This window comes from Phodopus roborovskii, unplaced genomic scaffold (genome assembly GCF_943737965.1).
Source record: "Phodopus roborovskii unplaced genomic scaffold, PHOROB, whole genome shotgun sequence".
Classification (NCBI taxonomy): Eukaryota; Metazoa; Chordata; class Mammalia; order Rodentia; family Cricetidae; genus Phodopus; species Phodopus roborovskii.
The window spans coordinates 2,215,051-2,237,582 of NW_026126422.1; the positions used below are offsets into that span (position 1 = coordinate 2,215,051).

The window sequence follows — 22,532 nt, forward strand, 5'->3', positions numbered from 1 at the left end:
AACCATTAAAATCTCAACAATTAAATAAAACTGCTCCTTTCAAACAAACTTGTCACTACAAATCATTTTGTGTAGCTTTTGATTTTATTAGGAATTTTCATCCAGGTGTATATGTTGGTGATCCTAGTTTGAGGTTATCCCAGGCTAAATACTAAGCCAATCTGGTACATGTCATAACTAAATTTTAATGTGTATTATATGTATGTACATATCCACAGACAGAAGCTGATAAATACATGTTGGTGTAGTTCTAGCAAAACAAAAACATCTTTGTGTTAAGTAGTTATTACCATGTAAGTAGGGACTTTAAGGACTTGTAATGCTACTTTATTAAACTGAATATTGTGGTAAATATCACAATGTGATTATAGCTATGGTTCATATTTAATATTATTCTAAACTTTTGTCTTATAAGATATTAACATATATTGACAAATAGCCCCAGACACTGTTGTGCCTTTTGAATGTCACAAAGTTATATAATTCTTAAAGTTAATCATTGAAAAATGTGCCCTTCCCTTAAGTTTCCCAATTTCTTTCTTAATCTAATCAAGTTATGTGTGCAATTTCACAATCTAATTCAAGTTAATTTATAACACATTTTAAAAGTGCTTTTGTTTAAAAAAAACAGAATGAGGACTTATAGCGTGTTTGGTGGGTAATGCTCTAAAAATGTGTTTACTGCATCTCTACATGTTCGGTCTAATTTACGTCACAACAACTGTGTAAAATTCTGCAAACAACCCTTATTCTGACACATAGGAATCCAAGTATATGTTTGTAAAAAATATAGACTTATATCCTTAGAAAACAAAAAATAAACCACTTTATGCTACTATTCAGTTTCCTGCTAATCCTAGGCACTTACTAAAATAAAATTGTAAAGGTTTATCAGACCCTATAAAGTGTCTATATCTTCACCAAGTCTACTTCTGCATGTGTTTCTGAGACAGACCCATGATCTCTGAGGGCACTGCCAAGAAGAAGGCTTCAGGTTATGGTCACCCAGAACAGAACACCCACCTCTCAGATCTCAAAATGTCAGGACAGTGCGAATGCTGAAATGGAAAATGACAGGGTTTAGTTATTTGTGCATATACATGTGTACATACATACATACATACATACATACATACATACATACATATGGAGAAAAACATTCCTTCCTATGATAGAAGCCTTATGGGCAATCCTCTTATGGGAAAGCCATCTGGGTTTGAGGTCCACACCTTCTCTGCACTCCGGTGAGGGAAGCTGAGTGGAGAATGAATTGACTCTGGAAGCACCTGCTTATTGCAATTGTTACCAAGAAAGAGTTTGTCCTGCATATTGGGGAGGCCATATTGGGGAGAACAGGAAAGACAATCCAAGAGGGTGTAGACATCTTGGTGCCCAAGAGATGGTAAAAGCAGGTAAGACTTTTCCTCTATCTCCTCTATCTCCAGAGTTTTGCCAGGGGCTGCCGAAGAGTGAGTGTTGTGTTCTTCCTTATTGAATATTAGATCACTTAATGACTGGAAGTGGGCTGAAGTTCAATAATAAAGCCACTTTGGGACATTGCTATTTGGGGATGACCTGAATACATTTGCTCATAAAGAACCGGCTAGGACTGGAAAGCAGGAAGCAGAAGGCTCACTAAATTTCTGCCAGCATGTCCAGAGAAGCATGTCCATGATCAGACTGGGCCACCACAATGGTCTTGGGCAGGGAAGAGGAGAGATGCTGGTAGAGAAGGGGTGGGGAGGGATGAGTGTGTGGGGGTCCTGTCTGCAGGTCTCAGCATCACTTTGGACACACTGGGCAGGAGTCAGGATGAAGATGCAGTGCTCTGGCTCCTACTCTATAAAAGCAGAACAAGCATTGTTCTCTGCTTAGATATAGCAAAGAATTGTTTTTGGTGAAGCTGATGGAAATGGAACACTCTGGGTGTCCAATATAGGAAGTTATGGAAATTTAAGTCCTCATTTGGGAAGTTACTGCATTAGGGAGATAGTAGAAGTAAGACTTCTGAAAGTAGTTTTATTTGGAAAACAATTAGTAATTATTTTTCAAACCATATTAAAATATTAGTATTGTGTATGTAAATAAATGAATTTTTACTTTTTTAGATAGAAATCTACTCATAGTTTACTTGAACAAAAAATCCAAATTTAAACATATGTACGATTCTGTAGACTTCATCAGGAATAGAGAGGGCATTGAAAAGAAATGTTAGTTCCTATTACTGGCAGAATCCAAACCTGCTGCACACTGCTGATGCTCAAGGTTTACAGAATCAATGAATGCCATCTATTTTGACCTCATAGGCAGGTCTCAGAAATCCATAAGGGGAGGGTAGCTGAATTTTGACTCCTTTGCACTCCACCTTGCCCTTGCCCAGGCGGGAGAAATGCATGACAGGAACACCCACTGTTTTTCTGGCTTACGGGACTTTAGGTGAGAAGCCTCGCCTATATGGAACAGAGTGCACCCTGACACTGCTCCCATGAAACCAAATATTAATTATTTGCCTTTTGTAACCTCAGTTTCATCAGCTGAATATGGCAAGAATAACATCTGAGGAACAAAACTCAGAAACCAAACAAGTTGCAAAATAGCTTTGGGAGCAGTAAAGAAGTTCACCATGGTATTGCTTGAGAATTCTGGCAGCTTTATAATGTGAGAAACGGCCAATGAGATCCATCTGGCATGAAGAATTAAGCCTAGGAGATTTAAAAGAGCTCTTATAGAACGTTCTAGGAGAGTAGCTATGTTCCTCTGGCTACCTTAAGTAATGTAAAATAAAAAGGGAAAGAAATGGGTATACTTAGAAATACTAAACTTTAAAAGTAGCCTGTGGGAAAAAGTCAAAAGTTACCATAAGAAAACATACCTTTGCCCTGAATAAAGCAATTCAAATCCTTCATTGATCTTTTTAAAGGGCAAGGTGTGGGTGATTAACTGGTCCAGGTCAAATTTCTCTTCCAGGAGCTCAGTCACCAGTTTTGGTACATCATCTCTGCTCTTCCAACCTGTGAGTAAACTTGGTAAAGCGTGTGCTCTGCTAAGAAATCCTCACGTATGGCATTATAGAGTGTCCTTTCTCTTATGCATGACCGACCTTCCCAACATACAAACAAGCTGCATTCCTCCCATCCTAAGAAACCAAGGCCAACAAAAGCCTTCTTGATTCCTACCTCCTTCCAGCTGCCCCCACCGCTCCGTGTTGGGCAGAACTGCAGACAGAGCTGTCTCCCAGGGACTCTTTCTGGCTCCAGTCCCTTTGATTTTCTAGTGAGCTCACTACACAGATTCACATTCTAGCACACTGCTGTCTCTGCTCTACTCAAGGTTACCCACCATCATTATGGCACGACAGTGGACTATGAGTCCTTTGGGGAACCTTGGTGGTTGATTTGTCCCTGTCTCACTCTACTCCTTGTTTCTGGTCATATATTCATCCTTGTTCATTATTATCCTATTTCAGCTCGGAAAATGTCTTTACTGAATCCTCCGCATCTCCCAGACTTCTACTGTGTCCCAGGGCTTAGTCCTCATACTTTTCTCCTCTTTGTGTCTCTCAGCGTAATCTCCTCAATGCTAAGGACTTTAAATAAACTATATCTACAACATTTAAGTGTCTGTTTCCAGTGAGACCTTCCCTTGAGCTATAGACTATCTGTGGCATGTGTTCTTCAAAGTATCTGAAAATTAGGAGGCCTAATAACCGACATTCGGTTTTGTTCTGCAAACACACAACTAAAAGTATCATTATCAGCATGGGATCAACACTAAATGATACAGAAAGGGGCATAGCAACAGTCAACATCACCTGACCACTCTTGATTTCCACCACCTTCCCAGAGCCCCCAGCCTGCTCCTTCTGCAGTCTGGGGATCTGAACTTAGGTGCTCATGTTTGTGCAGCAAGCGCTTTGCCCCTGAACCATCTCCCCAGCCTTACATGAAGCTTTCAACATATAACAAATGCAAAATGACTCCTCTTATAATGAATCGCATCATATCAATAGCAACATTAACTTTTATATCATTTCATTCATATTTTTGTTTGCATTTTCCAACAAATTACATACTTCTCTAATTCAAGATTATCTTTGTCCTCTTTATACTCCCAGCAGGTACTCAAATGGTTTTTCTTCTCTCACACTGTGTAAGAACAAGTCTAATATGAGAAGTACCTCCTAAATCCCTAGTGATACATGAAGGTACCAGAATAGGATGTCGTAGGAAGTGATTGGAAGTGTGATTATACTCCTCCGTACTGCAGTAGAGTGATCCTGGCCTCATCCTTACAGGTTCTCAGTTGTTCTAGTCAGAAGCTGACCTGTCCCCCATGGGATATGCATTTCAGCTGTTCATTTATTTGAGCTCTGGGCACAGAATTTTGCCAAGGTCGTCATGAGTAGGGCAACTTCTGTTTCTTAAGTGAGTGCTCTTTGTGTGTATGGAGAGCAACGGATGCCCTCAGAACTTTCTACCACGGAAGTCATCCCTGCGGAGACATGTCTGGTGCCTTTTACTCAGGCCTTTGGTCACAGGAGTTGCAGATACTGACCTAGAGTATGCCCACTGGTGCTAGCCCTGAGTCACTTAAGGAACAGACAGATGCCATTTGTGTGATTGCTATCACAGTTCCATGTGGGGTCATTTACCACTCATCCTTGGAAGATAGAACTTGGAGGGTGAGGAGATGAGAACATAAGCCTCTCTCCCTTGATAGGCAGGAGACACAAAGTTACTAGCTGCTGTCAGGAGGTCCAGCTACCTCACCTCCAAAGATGCAGCCCTTCCATGTCCGGCCAGTGAAAAGCAGCATTGGGTCATAAGTGAGCATCTTGGCTGATGGAGGAGCACCAACCACCACACTGGTCCCGTAGTTCATATGGCAAGATGAGAGGGCATCAACCTGAGTTTAAGAAGAAGGAGATGGTTGCTCCTGGAGATTATGGGCTCAGAAACAACAGGTGGTTGGAGTTCCAGTTGTTAACATGGTTTCCAACTACTAAATCAATTAGGTCCCTAGACTTCAGGTTTCTATTTGATTTAAAAATTGTCAATGCAACTTTATAATTATAACTGTATAATTATAATTATGACTGTATAATAATAGCTGTATTATAATTATAATAAGTAATCCCTACAGACACATGCCTCTTAAGATGGAAGTAGCCTTTACTGTGGCCAGTATAATTGCTATTTTTAGTACATTTGGTTGACCTTCATGAACTAACAACACAAGGGAATCCATGTGATACTTTCACACCAACAGCAACTGTTCAGGTAAGCCTTAAGTTATTTGGGTTGAGTGAATTAATCAATTAAGATGTTTAAAATCTTCATTTGAAAATTAAACACAAATACTAAAACATGAGGCAAGGAGTTTCTTCTCCTGGCAATATCTCCAAGGCTAGGTCCACATTTGTGATCACTCACCCTTTCTGTTATTCATTAATTACCCTTTAAATACTCAGGAGGTTGCAACAGCAGACAGCATGCTTCAGACAGCTCTAACTCAAAGTTCCACCTCAGAATCAAGCGACCTCATAATGTTTCTGTCTGACTCGTGGCTCTAGGAAGTACGCCTGGAAGGCCACAGGTGCAACGGAATAAACCCCAGGTGACATCAAAAAGGGGATGTGACAGTGACGATGAACTGAAAGTTTCTTCTCAATGATGAACTAAAAACGTTTCTTCTCAATTACCGAATGCCTTAGAGCAAATCTCACCTGTTATGCAATTGTGAGCAAAACTGGTTTTGTCCAGGTCTCCAGGTCTCCTAATTCTACCCAAGGCCAGGGCTTCCTAATCCCAAGGACTCTATAAAGTCTGCCACCAGGGTGCCACAGAGGAGGCTGAACAGCTGAGCTCAGTGAAACGAGAGGGTTTGGAGGAAGGTACCATATATACAACAATGCTCTTCCCCCTTATCGTCTCCTTAGCTCTCTTTAGTTCTCATCACAAAACAAATTCAAGAAATGGAATCACTTTTGCCAAGACCTCCTCCACATATACAAGGAAGGTTATGGGCCACAGGTTGACTTCTTGCCCTCTAGTCACATGAAAATGGCATGACATGATACATGATCAGGTAAAACTGATCTTTGTGATTTTTTAGGCAAAATTGTTATGTGGCTATTATTTTCCATTGCATTTTTATGCATTTATTTGTGTGTGGCCACGAGCACGGGTGAGTACATGCTTTGGAGTGTGTGTGGAGATCAGAGAATGAACTTATGAGAACTGGTTTTCTTCTCTACGTGTCAGTATTGGGAATCAAACTCAGGCCGTCCATCTTGGAGACAAGCACCTTTACTCACTGAGCCATTATACCAGCCCTGCTCTTTTTGGCCTGAGTCACAGATATTTCCATAGTTGACTGTTAATAAAGCTATGCAAAATGACTTTTAACATGAATGCATCTTGTAGCTTGGGTATTTAGTGGCTCGCTGGAGCTTGAGTCTTACCATGGTTTCAAGACGCCCGATAACTTCAAACGTGTACTGCACGGTGTTCCCTGTCATGTCTGACAGCACCTCACTGATGGGCTTGGTGAAGTCCTTGGGACTGATACACTCCGTGGCACCTACAGCCAGGGCCTTCTGGAATTTGTCCTTGTTGATGTCAATTCCAATGATCCTGGAGGCTCCAGCTGCCTTACAGCCCATGATGACTGACAGGCCAACTCCTCCCAGGCCAAACACCACACAAGTGGAGCCAGGGGCAACCTGTGGAGAGGAAAGTTCCTCCAAGAGTTAATGATGAAACCTGCCAAGTACCCTCAGTGTCAGGAACACAAAATTCAGAGGATTCATGACTTGCACCAGGACTCCAGGTGACTTATTCTGGTGACAGTGAAACAAAAAGAATTAGAAGGAGAAGAATGCCTAAGAAAGAAAGGGCTGGCCAGAGTAAAGGCAGTGTTTGCCAGGTAAACAGCAGCCCTTCCTAAAGCCTTTGTAGCCTGTGTGGCCCTACTGACAACCCCCTCTGCCCTCAGGAGGGTTAGACAAGCTCCACACCCTCCCTATTGTTGTTCTACAAATCCATGCTGAGTTGGTTTTGGTTTGTTCTGACTAGTAGTGTCTGAAGAATCATGACTCTGAGTCATTTGGAGTTGTATTGTCTTCCCCCACCCTCAGCCAAGTCCAACCTCCATGATACAGCGGTTCAGTGGCTGATGGGTAACTCGAGGAAGGAACCCTACTTAAATCAGCTTTGGGAATTTTATATAGTACTATGCTAGATTAAAGAAGGATTTAGTCCACAGTCACTCTCCTGCTAGAAGAATAACCAAGATCAAAATCCAAATGATCACTTAGAAACTCACTAGGTCTTTGTGTTACGTGGTGGCTGTTCTGGTCTTCCCTGTGTCCTCCAACCCTTCCGTACCCAACACCTGGCCTAACGTGGAGAGTGTCTTTGCAGAGGTGGTCAAGTTACAATGAGGTCATTAGGAAAAGCCTCTCTATGGTTTAGGTGTAGTTAGAGCTATCTTTCATGCTCTGTGATCTGGGGACGTTGTACCCAGTGTGACCTTGTACATGGCTATGAAACCTGTGTGGCCTAATGAGAAGTGAGGAGGTGCTTGAAGGTGCTGGCCTCGGCAGGGGTTAATTCTTGGGGCATCTTGGTTAGTTCCCTGTAGCGTGGGCTCTGTGGGGTGGCATGGTGCACTTGACCTCTGGTATGCACTGTTCTCTCCTGCCTCGGGTTTTCTGTGCTGTAGGAAGCTGGAGAGGTCCCTAGCCAGAGGCTGACTAGATGAAGCGTGTGAGTTAGAACTTCTGGTCTTCAAAACCGTGAGCCAAATAAACCTGCTTCCTTTTTATGTAACCATGCTCAGGTATGTTGTCATAGCAACATAAACCTGATTAGTACATCTCCAACCCAACGTGACTACTGGTGTTCTTCTTTTTTTTTTTTTTTTTTTTTTTTTTTTCCTTAATTGAAATGTAAATATAAAGATTCAGTAGGGAAGACCATATGAAAAACCTGGGAGATTGACAGCCATGGACGAGGCAGGAAGGGAAGCCTGAAGCAGGCCCTCCCCGTGCAGCCCTCAGTAGGAAGCAACCCCTGCCAGCACTTTGATTGTGAACTTCTGATCTGCAGGCCTCTATGACAGTAAACCTTTGTTGCTTAAGCCAGCACTTGGCTACAGTCTTCTGAGCAAACTAACATACCAGCAGCAATAGCGTTTGATGGGAAAAGAGAGATTCGTTCTAGGACTGAATACAAACTTCAGTGATTTAACCCGAAGGAGATGCTGCAGAAACAAAGATCCGTGTATTTAAAAATAAAATCTCGACCTTGATCCCTGCCGTGCCTTTTCTTCCAGTTCACCTGGAGCATGTATGTTTTCACAACGTTTCGTTTCAGATTGCTAAGAAAACCAGCTAAGAAGACTGACAGGCAGGAAGGCAAAAGCTACGCAAGTCAGCCCTGATTCTTACCTTGGCCGTTTTAACAGCAGCCCCATAGCCTGTGGAAAACCCACAGCCAATAAGGCAGGCTTTCTCAGGAGCAGCCGCACGGTCAATCTTAGCTACAGACGACTCGTCTAGCACTGTGTACTCGGTGAAGGTGCTAGTGTTCATGAAATGCTGGACTGGTTTGCCCTTGCACGTGAATCTGGTAGAGCCATCGGCCAGTACTCCCACGGCCCGTCAGACTGTTCAACACAGCAAATGCACACATTACTTGATTCAATTCAGAAACTATTATGGGGGACTCAAATGACAGAGTAAACAATAACACCTACTCGCTCCTAATGCAGAGATTGCCTTCTGGGTTAATGCAGGCATTGCATTCTCTGCACTGTGGTAGAAAGAGGGGGATGACCTTGTCACCTAGAAGGAAAGTAGCATTATGTTAAGACGTCACTCATTTGCATTAAAATATGAAGAAAGCTGGCTCCTGCCTGTAATCCTAGCACAGTGGTGACTGACACACGAATACTTTCAGGCCAGCCTTGAAAACATTAAGATCATTTTTTTTAAGAGCCATTAATAGTTAACATTAATTAACTAATTGATAGAAAACGGGTATGAATTGACCTATGTAATACATAAAAAATACCTTTAAAATATTCTAAGGGTTATAAAAATACCACCAAGTGGTGTCAAAGGTTGAGACTTGTCCAGCTGACTTCACTCAGTACAATCCGGTCTCCTTGTGTCTTTAAGTCGGGCTGCACCTTTCTACTGACCCCCAGTGAAGACGGGCTGTTTCCTTCCATACCATGACCAAGGCCTCCATACCTGGTCTCACTGTAGTGACCCCGTCTCCAACACTCTCTACGACCCCAACTGCTTCATGTCCCACAATCACTGGAAACTTAGACACCATTGCTCCTTTTATCACATGGTCATCCGTGCGACAGATTCCTGTGGCCAAAATCTGTTAAAAACAACAACGACAAACATTGCACCACCAGCAAATGGATCACTTTAGAACAGGGTGGCATTTAACTTGCTCCCTTTGACTCTGTATCATTTCCTTGAATGACAGTGCTGACGCTAAGACAGTCTGAGCCTGAAGCAAGCATCAGGCCACGTTCCCTCGCTTCAGGGATGGACAGCATTGCTGCTTCCCTTCCTGCTTGGATCTTGGTGCTTTTCTACAGTGAAGAAGTCAGACTAGCATCAAAGCCTGTTCTACAGGGGCATCTAACCCGATGGCGACAGAGGGGGCACTGCAGGATAGTATTGCTTCTCAGTCACAATGAGTCCCTAGTGAAAGTCCTATGGGTGGCCCTGGTGGAACAGGCCCGTAGCCCCATCTATTTGGGATACAGAGGCAAGGGGATGATCACAAAGTTCATATCTTACCCAGGCTACAAAGTGAGTTCAAGGTCAGCCCATGTGGCTTAGAAGACCCTGTCTCCAAGCAAGAGGTGAAAACATAACTAGAGATATAGTTCCTTGGCTGAACACTTGCCTTGCATGCATGATACCCAGGGTTCTATTCCCTGTGCCGTATATGAGTCAATATATATAATGACTCAAAGAAGATTTAAGATAATTCTTGATCATGGTATTGATCATTTTCTATAATACACTTCACCAGTAAAAATTCAATAAAATTTCTGTTTAATAAGCTAGATTGACATTGTCATTCTTAATAGGCAATAAACTGGTGAATTTCACAGCCAGCATGTCAGTTAATAGCAGTGGCTGCTCTCCCAGAGTACCCTGCTTTGATTCCGAGCACACACACGGCACCTTACAACTACAGTTCCAGGGGATGCAGCGCCCTCTTCTGGCCTTCTCTAGCACCAAACATATGTGGTCAGACAAACACCCCACACACATAAAATAATAAATACATAACATTTTAGAGGGAAGCCAGCCTCGCAGCAATGTCTTTCTCAACATAAATGAGATCTCCTTTCAGGATTATGTGTTCCAGGCCCCTTTCTTACCTTAACACGAACTTCCTTAGCCTTTGGTGGGGCCACTTCTATTTCCTCAATAGAGAAGGGCTGGTTCATTCCCCATAGTACAGCTGCTTTGCACTTAATAACCTAAGAAGCCAAGAGTCATAACAGGTGTTAATCACAAATGCAGTCTCCCTGAGTCATAGAAATATCACAGATGATCACAGATGTTTTCCTTCAGTGACAGAATTTGAAGCCTTACAGATTATCTTGTGTGGACCTTTATCTGATGTCATGGCCTGAAAATGAAAGACCCAGAACACATAGCACATAAGGCCATGACTGAAATTCACACGATATTCCGATAAAGTACTATTGGTATGATTTCAAATGTGATAGATGAGTTCTACTGTCATCTGTGTGTTGCTTATTAATGAAGGTCAGGTCTATAAAACAGAGGACACTGCTGATCTGTAAGAATTTAACCAGACTTTAATTACATCCAACCCACTGAGCAATGGTGATGCAATGAGACAACTCGTCATAAGGCATTGGGGTAAGAAAATGGGGAAAGAAAATGGCCTCCAAATGGAGTGGCACTATGGAGGTGTGGCCTGGTTGGAGTAGATGCAGTCTTGTTGGAGGAAGTGTGTCTCTGTGGGGGTGGGCTTTGAGATATCCTACGCTCAAGCTAGTCTTAGTGTGGCACATAGTTGCTTCCTTGTGGTAGATCAAGAGGTAGAATTCTCAGATCCTTCTCCAGTAACACATACTGCCATGAAGATAATAGACTAAACCTCTGAAATTATAAGTCCCCTACCCCCAGTTAAATGTTTTCCTTTATAAGACTTGTTGTGGTCATGGTGTTTCTTCACAGCAATAGAAACTCTAATTAAAACAGAAGTTGGTACCAAGGACTGAGGTATTGCTGTGATAGGCCTGACCATGCTTTTGTTTAGAGGAACATGGACTTTGGCAGTTTGAGTTAGGAAAGCACTGGAACACTTTAAGCACTGTTTTGTGGGCCACAAAAGTAGGAGCATGGAGGACAGTAGTACTAAGGGTAATTTGAATTGTGGGGGCCTAACTCAAGAGGTTTCAGAGATGAAGAATTTTAGTACGTTGCCTACAGATTATTCTTGTGGTGAAGAATGTAGTTGCTTTTTACCCTTGTCCGAAAAATCTGCCTGAGACCAGAAACTCTCAAGACAACCTAGTATGGACTCTATTGTGTGGTTACTAATGTTAAATCTAATGAGGATTTATAATGAAAAATGAGCTGAGAAAGGAAAAATACAAAACATACAATTTGAGGAGAAAAGGAGCCCCAGGAAGTGAAATGGGGCTAAGTCCTGAGTTCAAGGATATAAACTGGTTAAGAAATGAAATAAAGGGTGTAATAACATCGGGGCAAGATCCTACATAGCTAAGTTTCCAACTTGTGAAAAGAAATTAAAGAAAAACTTAGACCTGGGTGTGGTGTGTAGGCCTTTAAACCCAGCACTCTGGAGCCTTAAGCAAGCAGGTCTGTAAGTTCAGGGCCATCTTTGTTGACAGACTGAGTTCCAGGACAGCCCCCAAGATCAGGCAGTGAAAGAAACCATGGAAAACAGAAAGATGGTAAATATGTAATTGAACAAGGGAGCCATGTCCCAGCCCTACCAAGCAGCAAAACTTGGCAACTTCAGTCACATGGTTCTGGCCTGAGAGTCGATGATAGAAAGAAGGGATTATACAATCTCCCTCCATTACTAAAAAAAAGCTACTGAGATCAGGTGTGTGACAGGGGTGTCCCTGCACAGAGGCTCAGACAGGCTATTGTGTGAAGCTGTGAGGTTGAAGCCTGGATTGCCTTGCAGAGTCCAAGATGTTGGAGATGCCGGAGCCATGGGACACCTGCCAAGGAGAGCTGCTAACAGGGAGTGGGACCTGCCCAAGAGGAAGAAGCGTGCTGCAGTCAACAGAGCTGGAAGGAGTTGGAGAGCTGAAGAGTTTTCGACATCAGACATGGAGAGCTTTGGTCCAGTGTTTCGTCACTATTCTCCCCTCCCTGTTTTGGAATGGTAATGCATACCCTGTGCCATCATATGTTGGAAATGTGTATATGCTTTTTTATTTTGATTTTACACGTGATTGCAGCTAAGAGATTATGTGAGTATCGAAAGAGACTTTGAACCTCAGATTTTTAAATAAGTTTGACCATGGGGACTTCTGAAGTTGGACTGAACGTGCTTTTGCATTATTATATGGTTATAAATCTTTGGGGCCAGAAAGTGGAATGTATAGTTTGAAACAAAATGTCCCCAAAGAGAGTGTCGCTATTAGGAGGTGTGGCTTTGTTGTGGTAGATATAGCCTTGTTGGAGGAAGTGTGTGGCTGCGGGGGTGGGGGGATGGGCTTTGAGGTCTCCTATGCTCAAGCTACTCTCAGAGTAGCACATAGTTGATTCCTGTTGCCCACAGATGAAGATGTAGAACTCTCAGCTCCTTCTCCAGCACCATATCTGCCTGCACATTGCCATATCCTGCCAGGAAGATAATGAACTAAACCTCTGAGTTTGTAAGCCCCTCCCCCTTTATAAAAATTGCTATGGTCATGACATCTGTTCATAGCACTAGAAACCCTAAATAAGACAAACACGGAAATGTTTGTTACCATCATGTGGATTGTGACTGTGCTTCTGGAGTGTGATCTGTCTGTATCTTCATATCTCTGTATCCCTTTTTGCACTTAACCCAAATCAGAGCTTTTTACTCTGTACAAATAGGACATACCTAGCAACTTACCACTAGGCACTCACATGGTTTTGCTAGAGCTAATCAGCTAACAGGTTTTGGTAACAGTATCAAATTCTCATGAGAGAGAGAGAGAGAGAGAGAGAGAGAGAGAGAGAGAGAGAGAGAATTTAAGTTTGCTGACCACCTAGCTTGGATATACAGTAGTCACAAGAAACCCTGCTTTAAACAAAGATAGAAGCAGAGGACAGAGATACCCAAGGTTGTCTTCTGATTTCCACATGTGAGCTATAACATGCAGATACCTATATTCACACACATATATGTGTAACCACACAGAGAGAGACAGAGAGAGAGAGAGAGAGAGAGAGAGAGAGAGAGAGAGAGAGAGGAGGGGGAGGAGGGGGAGAGAGGGAGGGCATGCAAATTCAAATAAAGTAAAATCTAAAATTCTCATTTGTTATGATTCAACACTGTTGTGTAATATTATTTTAACTAGGCAAAGATGTGTTACATTTGTTTAGAATGCAGAATACTACTTTAATTGTGTAAAAGTGTGTTACATTTGCTTATGCTGCATTTGTTTAATGGTGTAAGGATGTATTTAATTGTGTAACAATGTGTTGCATTTGTTTCACCTTGCCTGCCTAAGGCACCTGATTGTTCTAATCAGGAACAAATAGCTAGGCGGGAGAAAGAATAGGTCCTGCTTCTAGGCAGAGAGAATAAATGAGAGGAGAAACCTAGGCTTGGGAGCTGGTTGGTGACCCCAAAGAAAAGCTTACAAGCTACCGCTCAACTTATTGGCCAACTCATGAAAACTCCTTTAGATTAAATGTGGGGAACATCATTCTAGAGACAGATTAATGACAGAAAACCACCATTGTCTCATTTAACATGTACCCTTTGTCTAGCTAAGAAAAGTATTTCAGTCACAGAATAATCTGGCCAACACTAAACTAGAATTTTCACATCACATTAACGGCAGTGACAGAGAGCATAGAGTAACTTTCGTATTTAACAATGACAGGAGAAAATGTCATAAAGGAAATAATAGCTTGTCATAGGCATTTCCCCAGCATCTCATCCAGCTATGTAGCTGAGGCTGCAGACTGGTCCCAAAATCAACAACCCTTCTGTCTCAGCCCCCTGAGTGCTGGGGAAATAGGAATGTGTGATTTTCTGAAAGTGTTGTATGCTGAGAGACAACAGCTTTTCCAAGTAGAACAGAGATGTCCTGGGAGAGGATACTTGAAGCAAAATGGGAAAAGTCGCCTTGTTGGACACACAGAAAGCTTAATCAAATATATAAAGAAGGTATCAAGATCTCCAATCACTGCTCTGACCTCTGAGCTAGTCCTCTGTCCCAGGAGATGTACATAAAGGACCCCAACAGGAAAATACAAATTCATATACTGTGGTATATTTACTATACTTGCTCTTAAGAATATTTTCAAAAGACTAGAAATAACAAGCTATAATTCTTGATTTATCAAATTGATAGTGAATTTGTACTTAACAAGAATACCCAATTTTGTCCAAGCAATAAAATGGGCAGTCCTATTCAGGGTCACCTCTTTGGAAAGTAACTTTCTCAGTACATCAAGATACATAAGCATGTATTGATACTTTTACCCTATAATTCCATTATTACAATCAGCCTCAAGGGAGAAGAAAGTGCAGAAACATCTTAATATGCTTTGGAGGTTATCTCAGTACTCTAAGGGAAATATGTAAAAAAGAATGGAGGAAACTTAAAACCAGAAATCAATGTAAGATGTTGAAAATGATTGTTAAGTTGGAAAAATAGGTTAAAGATATCCATATCCTATATGAATATAGCCACATAAAATATGGTTGGAGGATGCGGGAGGGGTAGGCGAAAACAAACTCAGTGCTTGTTTGGGGATGCAGGAACATGCTTGTCTCCCCCCTACACACACACACACACACACACACACACACACATTCTGTTTCTCTAAATTCTCTATGATAAGCACTGTAATAAAGCAAAGTCTCCAAACTCGTGTATTGAAGCCCTAACCCTCAATACCTCAAAATATTATGGCACTTGGATATAAGATATAGGATCTTTTGCATTGCAATAGAGTTAAGATGTGGTCGGTGAAGTTATTCCAGTCCAATAGGAGTGTTTTATAATGAGGGAAGCTATGTAGAGATAGCAAGAAGAGCACCTCCTAAGCGAGGATCCTAAAGGAACCCATGTTCTCAACTGTCTGTTCTCAGATCCCAGCTCCAAATGCTCTTTAAGCATGCGGTCCCTGTACTTGGTTATGGCATCTTTAGCAACATAATATAGTCATCTTAAAAAAAATGAAATCGCAAAAAATGAAGAGAGGAGTGCTGATGTAAGGGAGCCTCTTTCTGAGATGCACAAAAACACCAGGACAAGTTTTGGAGCAAACAACCCGCTGTGGACCACCCTACCGTATAACATCACCAAGTGAAAATGCTAAACCTGCTGTGCTGTTCGTTTTATATGGTGTGTTCTTAATTATAGTTAGGAGATGCTGCCTGGAGCCCCCGAATTCTTCAGGACTGGGGATGTTCTGATAGTGGCTGCGCATTTACTTGATGAAGGACACAGGACAGGTTGTGTGGAGTTGCAAATATTTTAAGATTCATTTCAGCGCTTACATTCAATTTATTTCTGTGAGCAAAGTTACTAACTTCCATAGCGCAAGACTAATTTTCCTGATTATCAGTGTTTACGGGATTTCTGACTCAAAATAAGATGTTTTCATTCTTTCTCTGTTCAGTTCTGGGCGAAAAGGTTTTTCAGATTCTAGCATCCTAGGGTAACCTCAGAGACACTAGTGTTACCGAGACTTTTAATGGCATCTCTGCCTTCCTAAAATGTTAAGGTAGACTAAACGCAAAGTTGTTTAAAAATAATACAAACATAAGTGTCTAACATCTTATATAGTTCTGTACCCATGTAAGACCTATCCCAATCTTCAAGCAAGAAAAAAGTCTTATTTCTTAAATTACTGTCACCATGTAGGCACTTTTACCTCCTGAAGAAATAAACCTGCTTTATCTACAGCATAGTCCTATTGTCTAAGAAGATCTACTCTTATATTTGCTACAAAACATCTCCTCAGAAACTTGAAAAGTGAGATTACTTTGTTGTTGACTTTGCATTCCAGAATTAGCATTTTCCATCCTCAACAGCAGGCCACATCTCCTCACCCCAAAGCTGCACAGGAGATCCTGGACCAATTAAACTCCTGAGCATACACTGTTGACCCTACTGAAGTCTCCTCTCCTCGTGGAAAACAGTTTGCTCTCTAGAGCAAGTGACTGGCTAACCTGAAATTAAATTATGAATAATGCCCATATTATAAACCACAATTCTCTTTTTGCCTTTGCTGCCTTCTAGAAGAACCTTTTGTATGTGGTTTTCAATCAAATCCTACTGCTTACTATTGTGGTTCTGTCATAATTGACCCATGTTCCCCCCATGGGTGCTCACACAACAGCCTCAACAAACAGCCTTGAGTATTTAGTCACTCTACTGTATTCAATGCTCTTAGGAGCAGCCCCTATTATTAGCTCTAGAGAATAAGAAAGCTGAAATATTTCCCTTACTTTTCCAGCAGTGCCCATCCTGGCTCCCTTGGGTTTGTGGTCTGCAAACGTTTTTGACTGCTCAGTTCACTCTTCTGTGAGTAACAACATCTGCCACCTTCAATAAATAGCATGAGTTGGAAGTTCTGCCTGCCTTCAACAACATGATTCACAGCCTTGAAACTTTCCCAACCCCAAAAAGCTCCACCCTCCTGAAAATCAAGTGGTAAAAAGAAATACAATAACTGTTACGATTAGACAACGAATAAGAACCTAACAAAAACTGGATAGTCAACTCTGCTGAGAAGGGCCAGAAAACATCGTTACCCATTTTGTTTTGGATAATATAAAAACAGGTCACATTAATTCAGCTCAGTGTGGTTGATAAAGAATAAATTGTGTGCCTCTAAGTGCAGGCTGTTATGTAGGGCAGCTGATTTTAGGGATTCATTTGAGCATTTGTATTTGCATTCCATTCTGCAGACTTGACATAGCTTGTAGATAGTGTGGCTAAATATAAAGAGAGCTAAGGGCATGACTGTGTGATAGAGCCCATGTCTTACCCTGGGCTCAGTCCTTAGCAACACACACACTCACACACACACAATTATAATGATATGTATGTATGCATGCATGTATGTAATCGATGCAAGAAAATGTGTAAAAATCTGTATCTACCCACAATTGCTTACACACAGGAAGCTAGACTTCTAGGGAATTAGAATCCTGTTATACACAGGGTCCCTTGCATCCCCAAAGGAAATCCCTTGGGCAAGCACTTAGTAGTTTCACCATTTTAAGCCACTACTTTCTAGTATGCAGCCACACACCAGACCCTCCTGAATTTGCTTTCTTCTTTGATAGGAGGATGCCCAAGGTATTTCTTATTGTTGACAGTGGTGAGTTACCATATTGGCAGACCATAGCCTCCAGTAAACTCTCCATTTGTCAGTAAGATGTCACTCTAGTGGAGTGACACAGTGAGGCAGGCTTTCATCTTTAGACAATAAGCTCTTCAGTCCTCTAACACAGAATAATGACTCTTACCAGCATAGAAGACATCTGGCAGAGTTTGTTGTTCAGCTACTTATGTATCAACAAAATCCTTCCCTCTGACAAACGGAAAACATGGCCACAAATCTCTCAGTGTAATGCAATACACGCGGTAAGTCTACTTTAGCGCGCTTATCCTAGCTCAGAAGTAGTCATTGTGATCTTTAATTCTAGTGCACGGGCCAAATTAGACCCAGCAGGGAAAGCACTGTCAGTGGATTGGGCTTGTATGTAAGAGCCATTGTTTAGGCAGCAGTGATGGAGAACCCCAGCATACGCTGTAGGCACGGTAGAGGAGAGTTAGGCAGGTATGGACACGGGCAGACTTCTGCGTCTCAACTGGCAAACAGCAAAGAGCAAGGCTCGGCTCAGCAGCAAAAGCCTGTTTACTTCCGAACGAAGGCAAAGAGTACCAACATGGGCGGTGCCTGAACAAAGGCAACAGAACCCAAACAAGGGTGGTACCTGCATAAAGGCAAAATGGCTCAGTTGATAAACTCCTTAAGGGTTTTGCAAAACTTCTTAACGTACTAGTCTAAAAAGTAAAATATTCTCAAATTAATGTACCAGGGGATATTTGATGGCTAAATAAGTTTTTATGTTCTCAAGCCATTTCACCCAGAATTTATTGGCAAAAAAAAAAAAAAAATCAAAAGCTGAAAGTTGGAAAGTACCCAAGAAAAATGGCTATTCTGGAGGAGTGGAAACAGGGGTGGAATCCAGGAAGAGTTGAAGGGAAGGAATAGTGGAATGAATATGGTCAAAATACATTGTGTGGATGTGTGAAATTCTCAAAGGACATTGTATTAAAAATTAGACTTAAAATGAATGGCTTGAAGTTGCCAGGGTAACACATCAGGTTAGGAGCTTCTTTCATGCAATGTGATGAATAAGAAGAGTCAAATAGCAAAGGACAGAATGCATTGCAAGCAGAGAGAGACAGGAGAGCAGTGACTAGCACCCAGGATTTAACAGGAAAGCTGAAGGTAGGGAGAAACAGCAGAACAGCAGCGAAGGACTGGACAGCTCGTAGCTCAAATGTGGCTCTCTGATGGAGCAGATGCTGCATCCAAAAGATAAACAGTTAAAAAGTTACTGATGGTCCTACCCATGGGACAATCCAACAGTTACCACAGGCCTGAATACAGGAGGGCTTAGGCAGGGCTCCTGCTTGATGGGCAGCTGTGCAGAGGCATTCCATTTTCTCACACCGAGTATCTTAGATAGAGATCAGTGGCCAGGTGCCATCATGAGAGTTAAGCTTCAGGATACATTTAAGATGGTATCTCAGAGTCATTTTGATTTGTATTTCCCTGATGGCTAAGGATGTCGAACAATTCTTTAAGTTTATCTAGACCATTTAAGATTCTTCTATTGAGAATTCTCTGTTTAAATCTGTACCCCATTCTTAAATTGGATTATTTGTTTGTTTTATGTCTAGTTTCTTGAGTTTTTTATGTATTTTGAAATATCAGCCCTCTCAGATGTGGGGTTGGCAAAGAGCTTTTCCCATTCTATAGGCTGCTGTTTTATCTTATTGACAGTGTCCTTTGCCTTACAGTAGCCTTTCAGATTTACGAGGTCAAGTTTGTTAAATGTCAGTCTCAATGTCTGTGCTACTGGTGTTTTATTCAGGAAGTTATCTCCTGTCCCAATGCATGCAAGACTACTTCCCACTTCATCTTCTATCGGGTTCAGTGTAACTGAATGTATATTAAGGTCTTTGAACCATTTGGACTTCAGTCCTGTGCAGAGTGGTAGATATGGATCTATTTGCAGTCTTCTACACTCTAGCATCCTGTTATGCCAGCACCATTTGTTGAAGATGTCAGAATAGCTAAGAGCAAAAATGCTAATGACAGCCTATGTTGGAGTGGATGTGGGGTTAAGGGAAACACTCCTCCACTGCTGGTGGGAGTGCAAACTTGTACAGCCATTTTGGAGATTAGTATGGCCATTTCTCAGAAAATTGGGAATCAATGTTCCTCAAGACCCAGTTATACCAGTCTTTAGCATATATTCAAAGGATGCTCAATCATACCACAATGACACTAGCTCAACTATATTCATAGCAGCATTATTCATAATAGTCAGAATCTGGAAACAACCTGAAGAATGGATAAAGAAAATGTGATACTTTTACACAATGGAGTATTACTCAATGGTTGGAAAAAAAGAAGAACAATGACATCATGAAATCTTTAGGCAAATGGATGGAACTAGAAAAAAAATATCCTGTGTGAGATATTCCATACCCAGAAAGACAAACATGGTATGTACTCACTTACAAGTGGATATTAGCTGTAAAGTAAAGGAATCCAGGCTACAATTCCCAGCCCCAGAGAAGCTAGGTACCAAGCAATAGCCAAATATGGATGCATGGATTTCTCTGGGAAGGAGAAATAGGTGAGATCTCTGGGGTAAACTGGGGGTGGGGATGGGAACAGGAGATATCATGTTGGGCATGTTGGGGTGGGGCAGAGGGGAGAGTAATGAAGGAGATATCTTGATGGGGGCATTTGGAGAGAAACCTAGTACCAGGGAAACTCCCAGGAATCCATGAGGATGATCCCAGCGAGGACTCTTGGCAATCAGTGGTGGAGAGGGTGCCTGAACTGGCCTTCTCCTGTGGTCAGGTTGATTAATACCCAAGTTGTCATCAGAGAGCCTTCAACCATTAACTGAAGGAATTAGATGCACAGATCCACAGCCAAGCAATGGGCTGAACTCTGGGAGCCCTGCTGAAGACAGGGTGGAGGGATAGTATGAGCCAAGGGAGTCAAGATCATGATGGGGGAAACACAGAGACTGCTGACCTGAGCCAGTGGGAGCTCACAGGCTCTGGTCCAACTGGTCGGTACTGACCTCGGCCCTCTGTATGTAGGTGACAGTTGTGTAGCATGGTCTGCTTGTGAGGCCCCTACCAGTGGGATCAGGACCTGTCCCTGTCACTTGAGTAAGACTTTGGGAATCTATTACCCATGCTAGGATACCTTATCCAGCCTTGGTACAAGGTGAGGAGCTTGGTCCTGCCTCAACTTGATGTGATGCTTTGTTGACTCCCATGGAAGGCCTGCCCCTTTCATAATAGAGGAGGACTAGATGTGGGAGTAGATGAGAGCTGGGGTAGAGAAAGACAGGAGAAGAGGGGGAGACACTGTGGTTGTTATGTAAAACAAATAAAAAAATTAATAAAACAACAACAAAAATAAGTACGTTGATAGCTAAGAATGTACACAAGGAAACAAAAATCTTAAATGATTAGACTAATGGTTCACCTCAAGCATTAGAAAGTAAACCATGGAACTCCTACAGCTGATAAACACCTTCAGCAAACTAGCAGGATACAAGATAAACTCAAAAAAATCAGTAGCTCTACTATATACAAACAATAAAGGGGCTAAGAAAGAAATCAGAGAAACATCACCCTTTACAATAGCCACAAACAACATAAAGTATCTTGGGGTAACACTTACTAAACAAGTGAAAGACCTATTTAGCAAGAACATTGTGTCTTCAAAGAAAGAAATTAAAGAAGATACCAGAAAATGGAAAGATCTCCCATGCTCTTGGATAGGTAGGATAAACATAGTAAAAATGGTAAACTTGACAAAAGCAATCTACAGATTCAATGCAATCCCCATTAAAATCCCAGTACAATTCTTCACTGACCTTAAAAGGATAATAATCAACTATATATGGAAAAACAAAAGACCCAAGATAGCCAAAACAACCCTACACAATAAAGGAACTTCAGGAGGCATCACCATCCCTGACTTTAAGCTCTACTACAGAGCTATAGTTCTGAAAACAGCCTGGTATTGGCATAAAAATAGACAGGTAGACCAATGGAATCAAATTGAAAATCCTGATATTAACCCACACACCTATGAACACCTGATTTTTGAGCAAACAGCTAAAAGTATACAATGGGAGGAAGAAATCATCTTCAACAAATGGTGCTGGCACAACTGGATGATGGTGTGTAGAAAACTGAAGATAGACCCATGTCTGTCACCATGCACAAAACTCAAGTCCAAATGGATCAAAGACCTCAACATCAATCCAGCCACATTGAACCTCTTAGAAGAGGAAGTAGGACGTACCCTTGAACAAAATGGTATAGGAGACTGCTTCCTGAACATAACTCCAGGGGCACAGACACTGAGAGAAACAATTAATAAATGGGACCTCCTCAAACTGAGAAGCTTCTGTAAGGCAAAGGACACAGCTGACAAGACCAAACAGCAGCCCACAGACTGGGAAAAAAATCTTCACCAATCCTACATCTGACAGAGGGCTGATCTCCAAAATACAGAAAGAACTCAAGAAACTAGTCACCAAAATACCAAATAACCCTATTAAAAAATGAGGTACAGAACTGAAGAGAGAAGTCTCAATAGAGGAAATCAAAAGGGGTGAAAGACACTTAAGAAAGTGCTCAACATCCTTAGTTATCAGGGAAATGCAAATCAAATCAACTCGACATACCATCTTACTCCTGCCAGAATGGCTAAAATTAGGAACAACAATGACAACTTATGCTAGAGAGGATGTGAAGAAAGGGGGACACTCCTCCACTGCTGGTGGGAGTGCAAACTCATACAGCCATTTTGGAGATCAGTGTGGCAGTTCCTCAGGAAAATGGAAATCAGTCTAGCACAGGACCTGGCAATCCCACTCTTAGGCATATACCCAAATGATCCACATCCATGCAACAAAGACATCGGTTCAACTATGTTCATAGCAGCATTATTTGTAATAGCAAGAACCTGG

The 22,532-nt window shown here is 41.8% G+C and overlaps 1 protein-coding gene across 1 annotated transcript; it reads right to left on the reverse strand.

Annotated features, from left to right (window-relative positions):
- Positions 1–939: 939 nt before the first annotated feature.
- On the reverse strand, positions 940–16,775 carry LOC127222945 (all-trans-retinol dehydrogenase [NAD(+)] ADH7-like). Its single transcript, XM_051185417.1, is given in 10 exon segments — positions 940–1,058; positions 2,873–3,011; positions 4,770–4,905; positions 6,464–6,724; positions 8,453–8,656; positions 8,658–8,670; positions 8,761–8,848; positions 9,260–9,398; positions 10,423–10,524; positions 16,725–16,775. Coding segments are annotated over 10 exon segments (1,125 nt in total). The 5' UTR covers positions 16,743–16,775; the 3' UTR covers positions 940–1,033.
- Between the last annotated feature and the right edge of the window lie 5,757 nt (positions 16,776–22,532).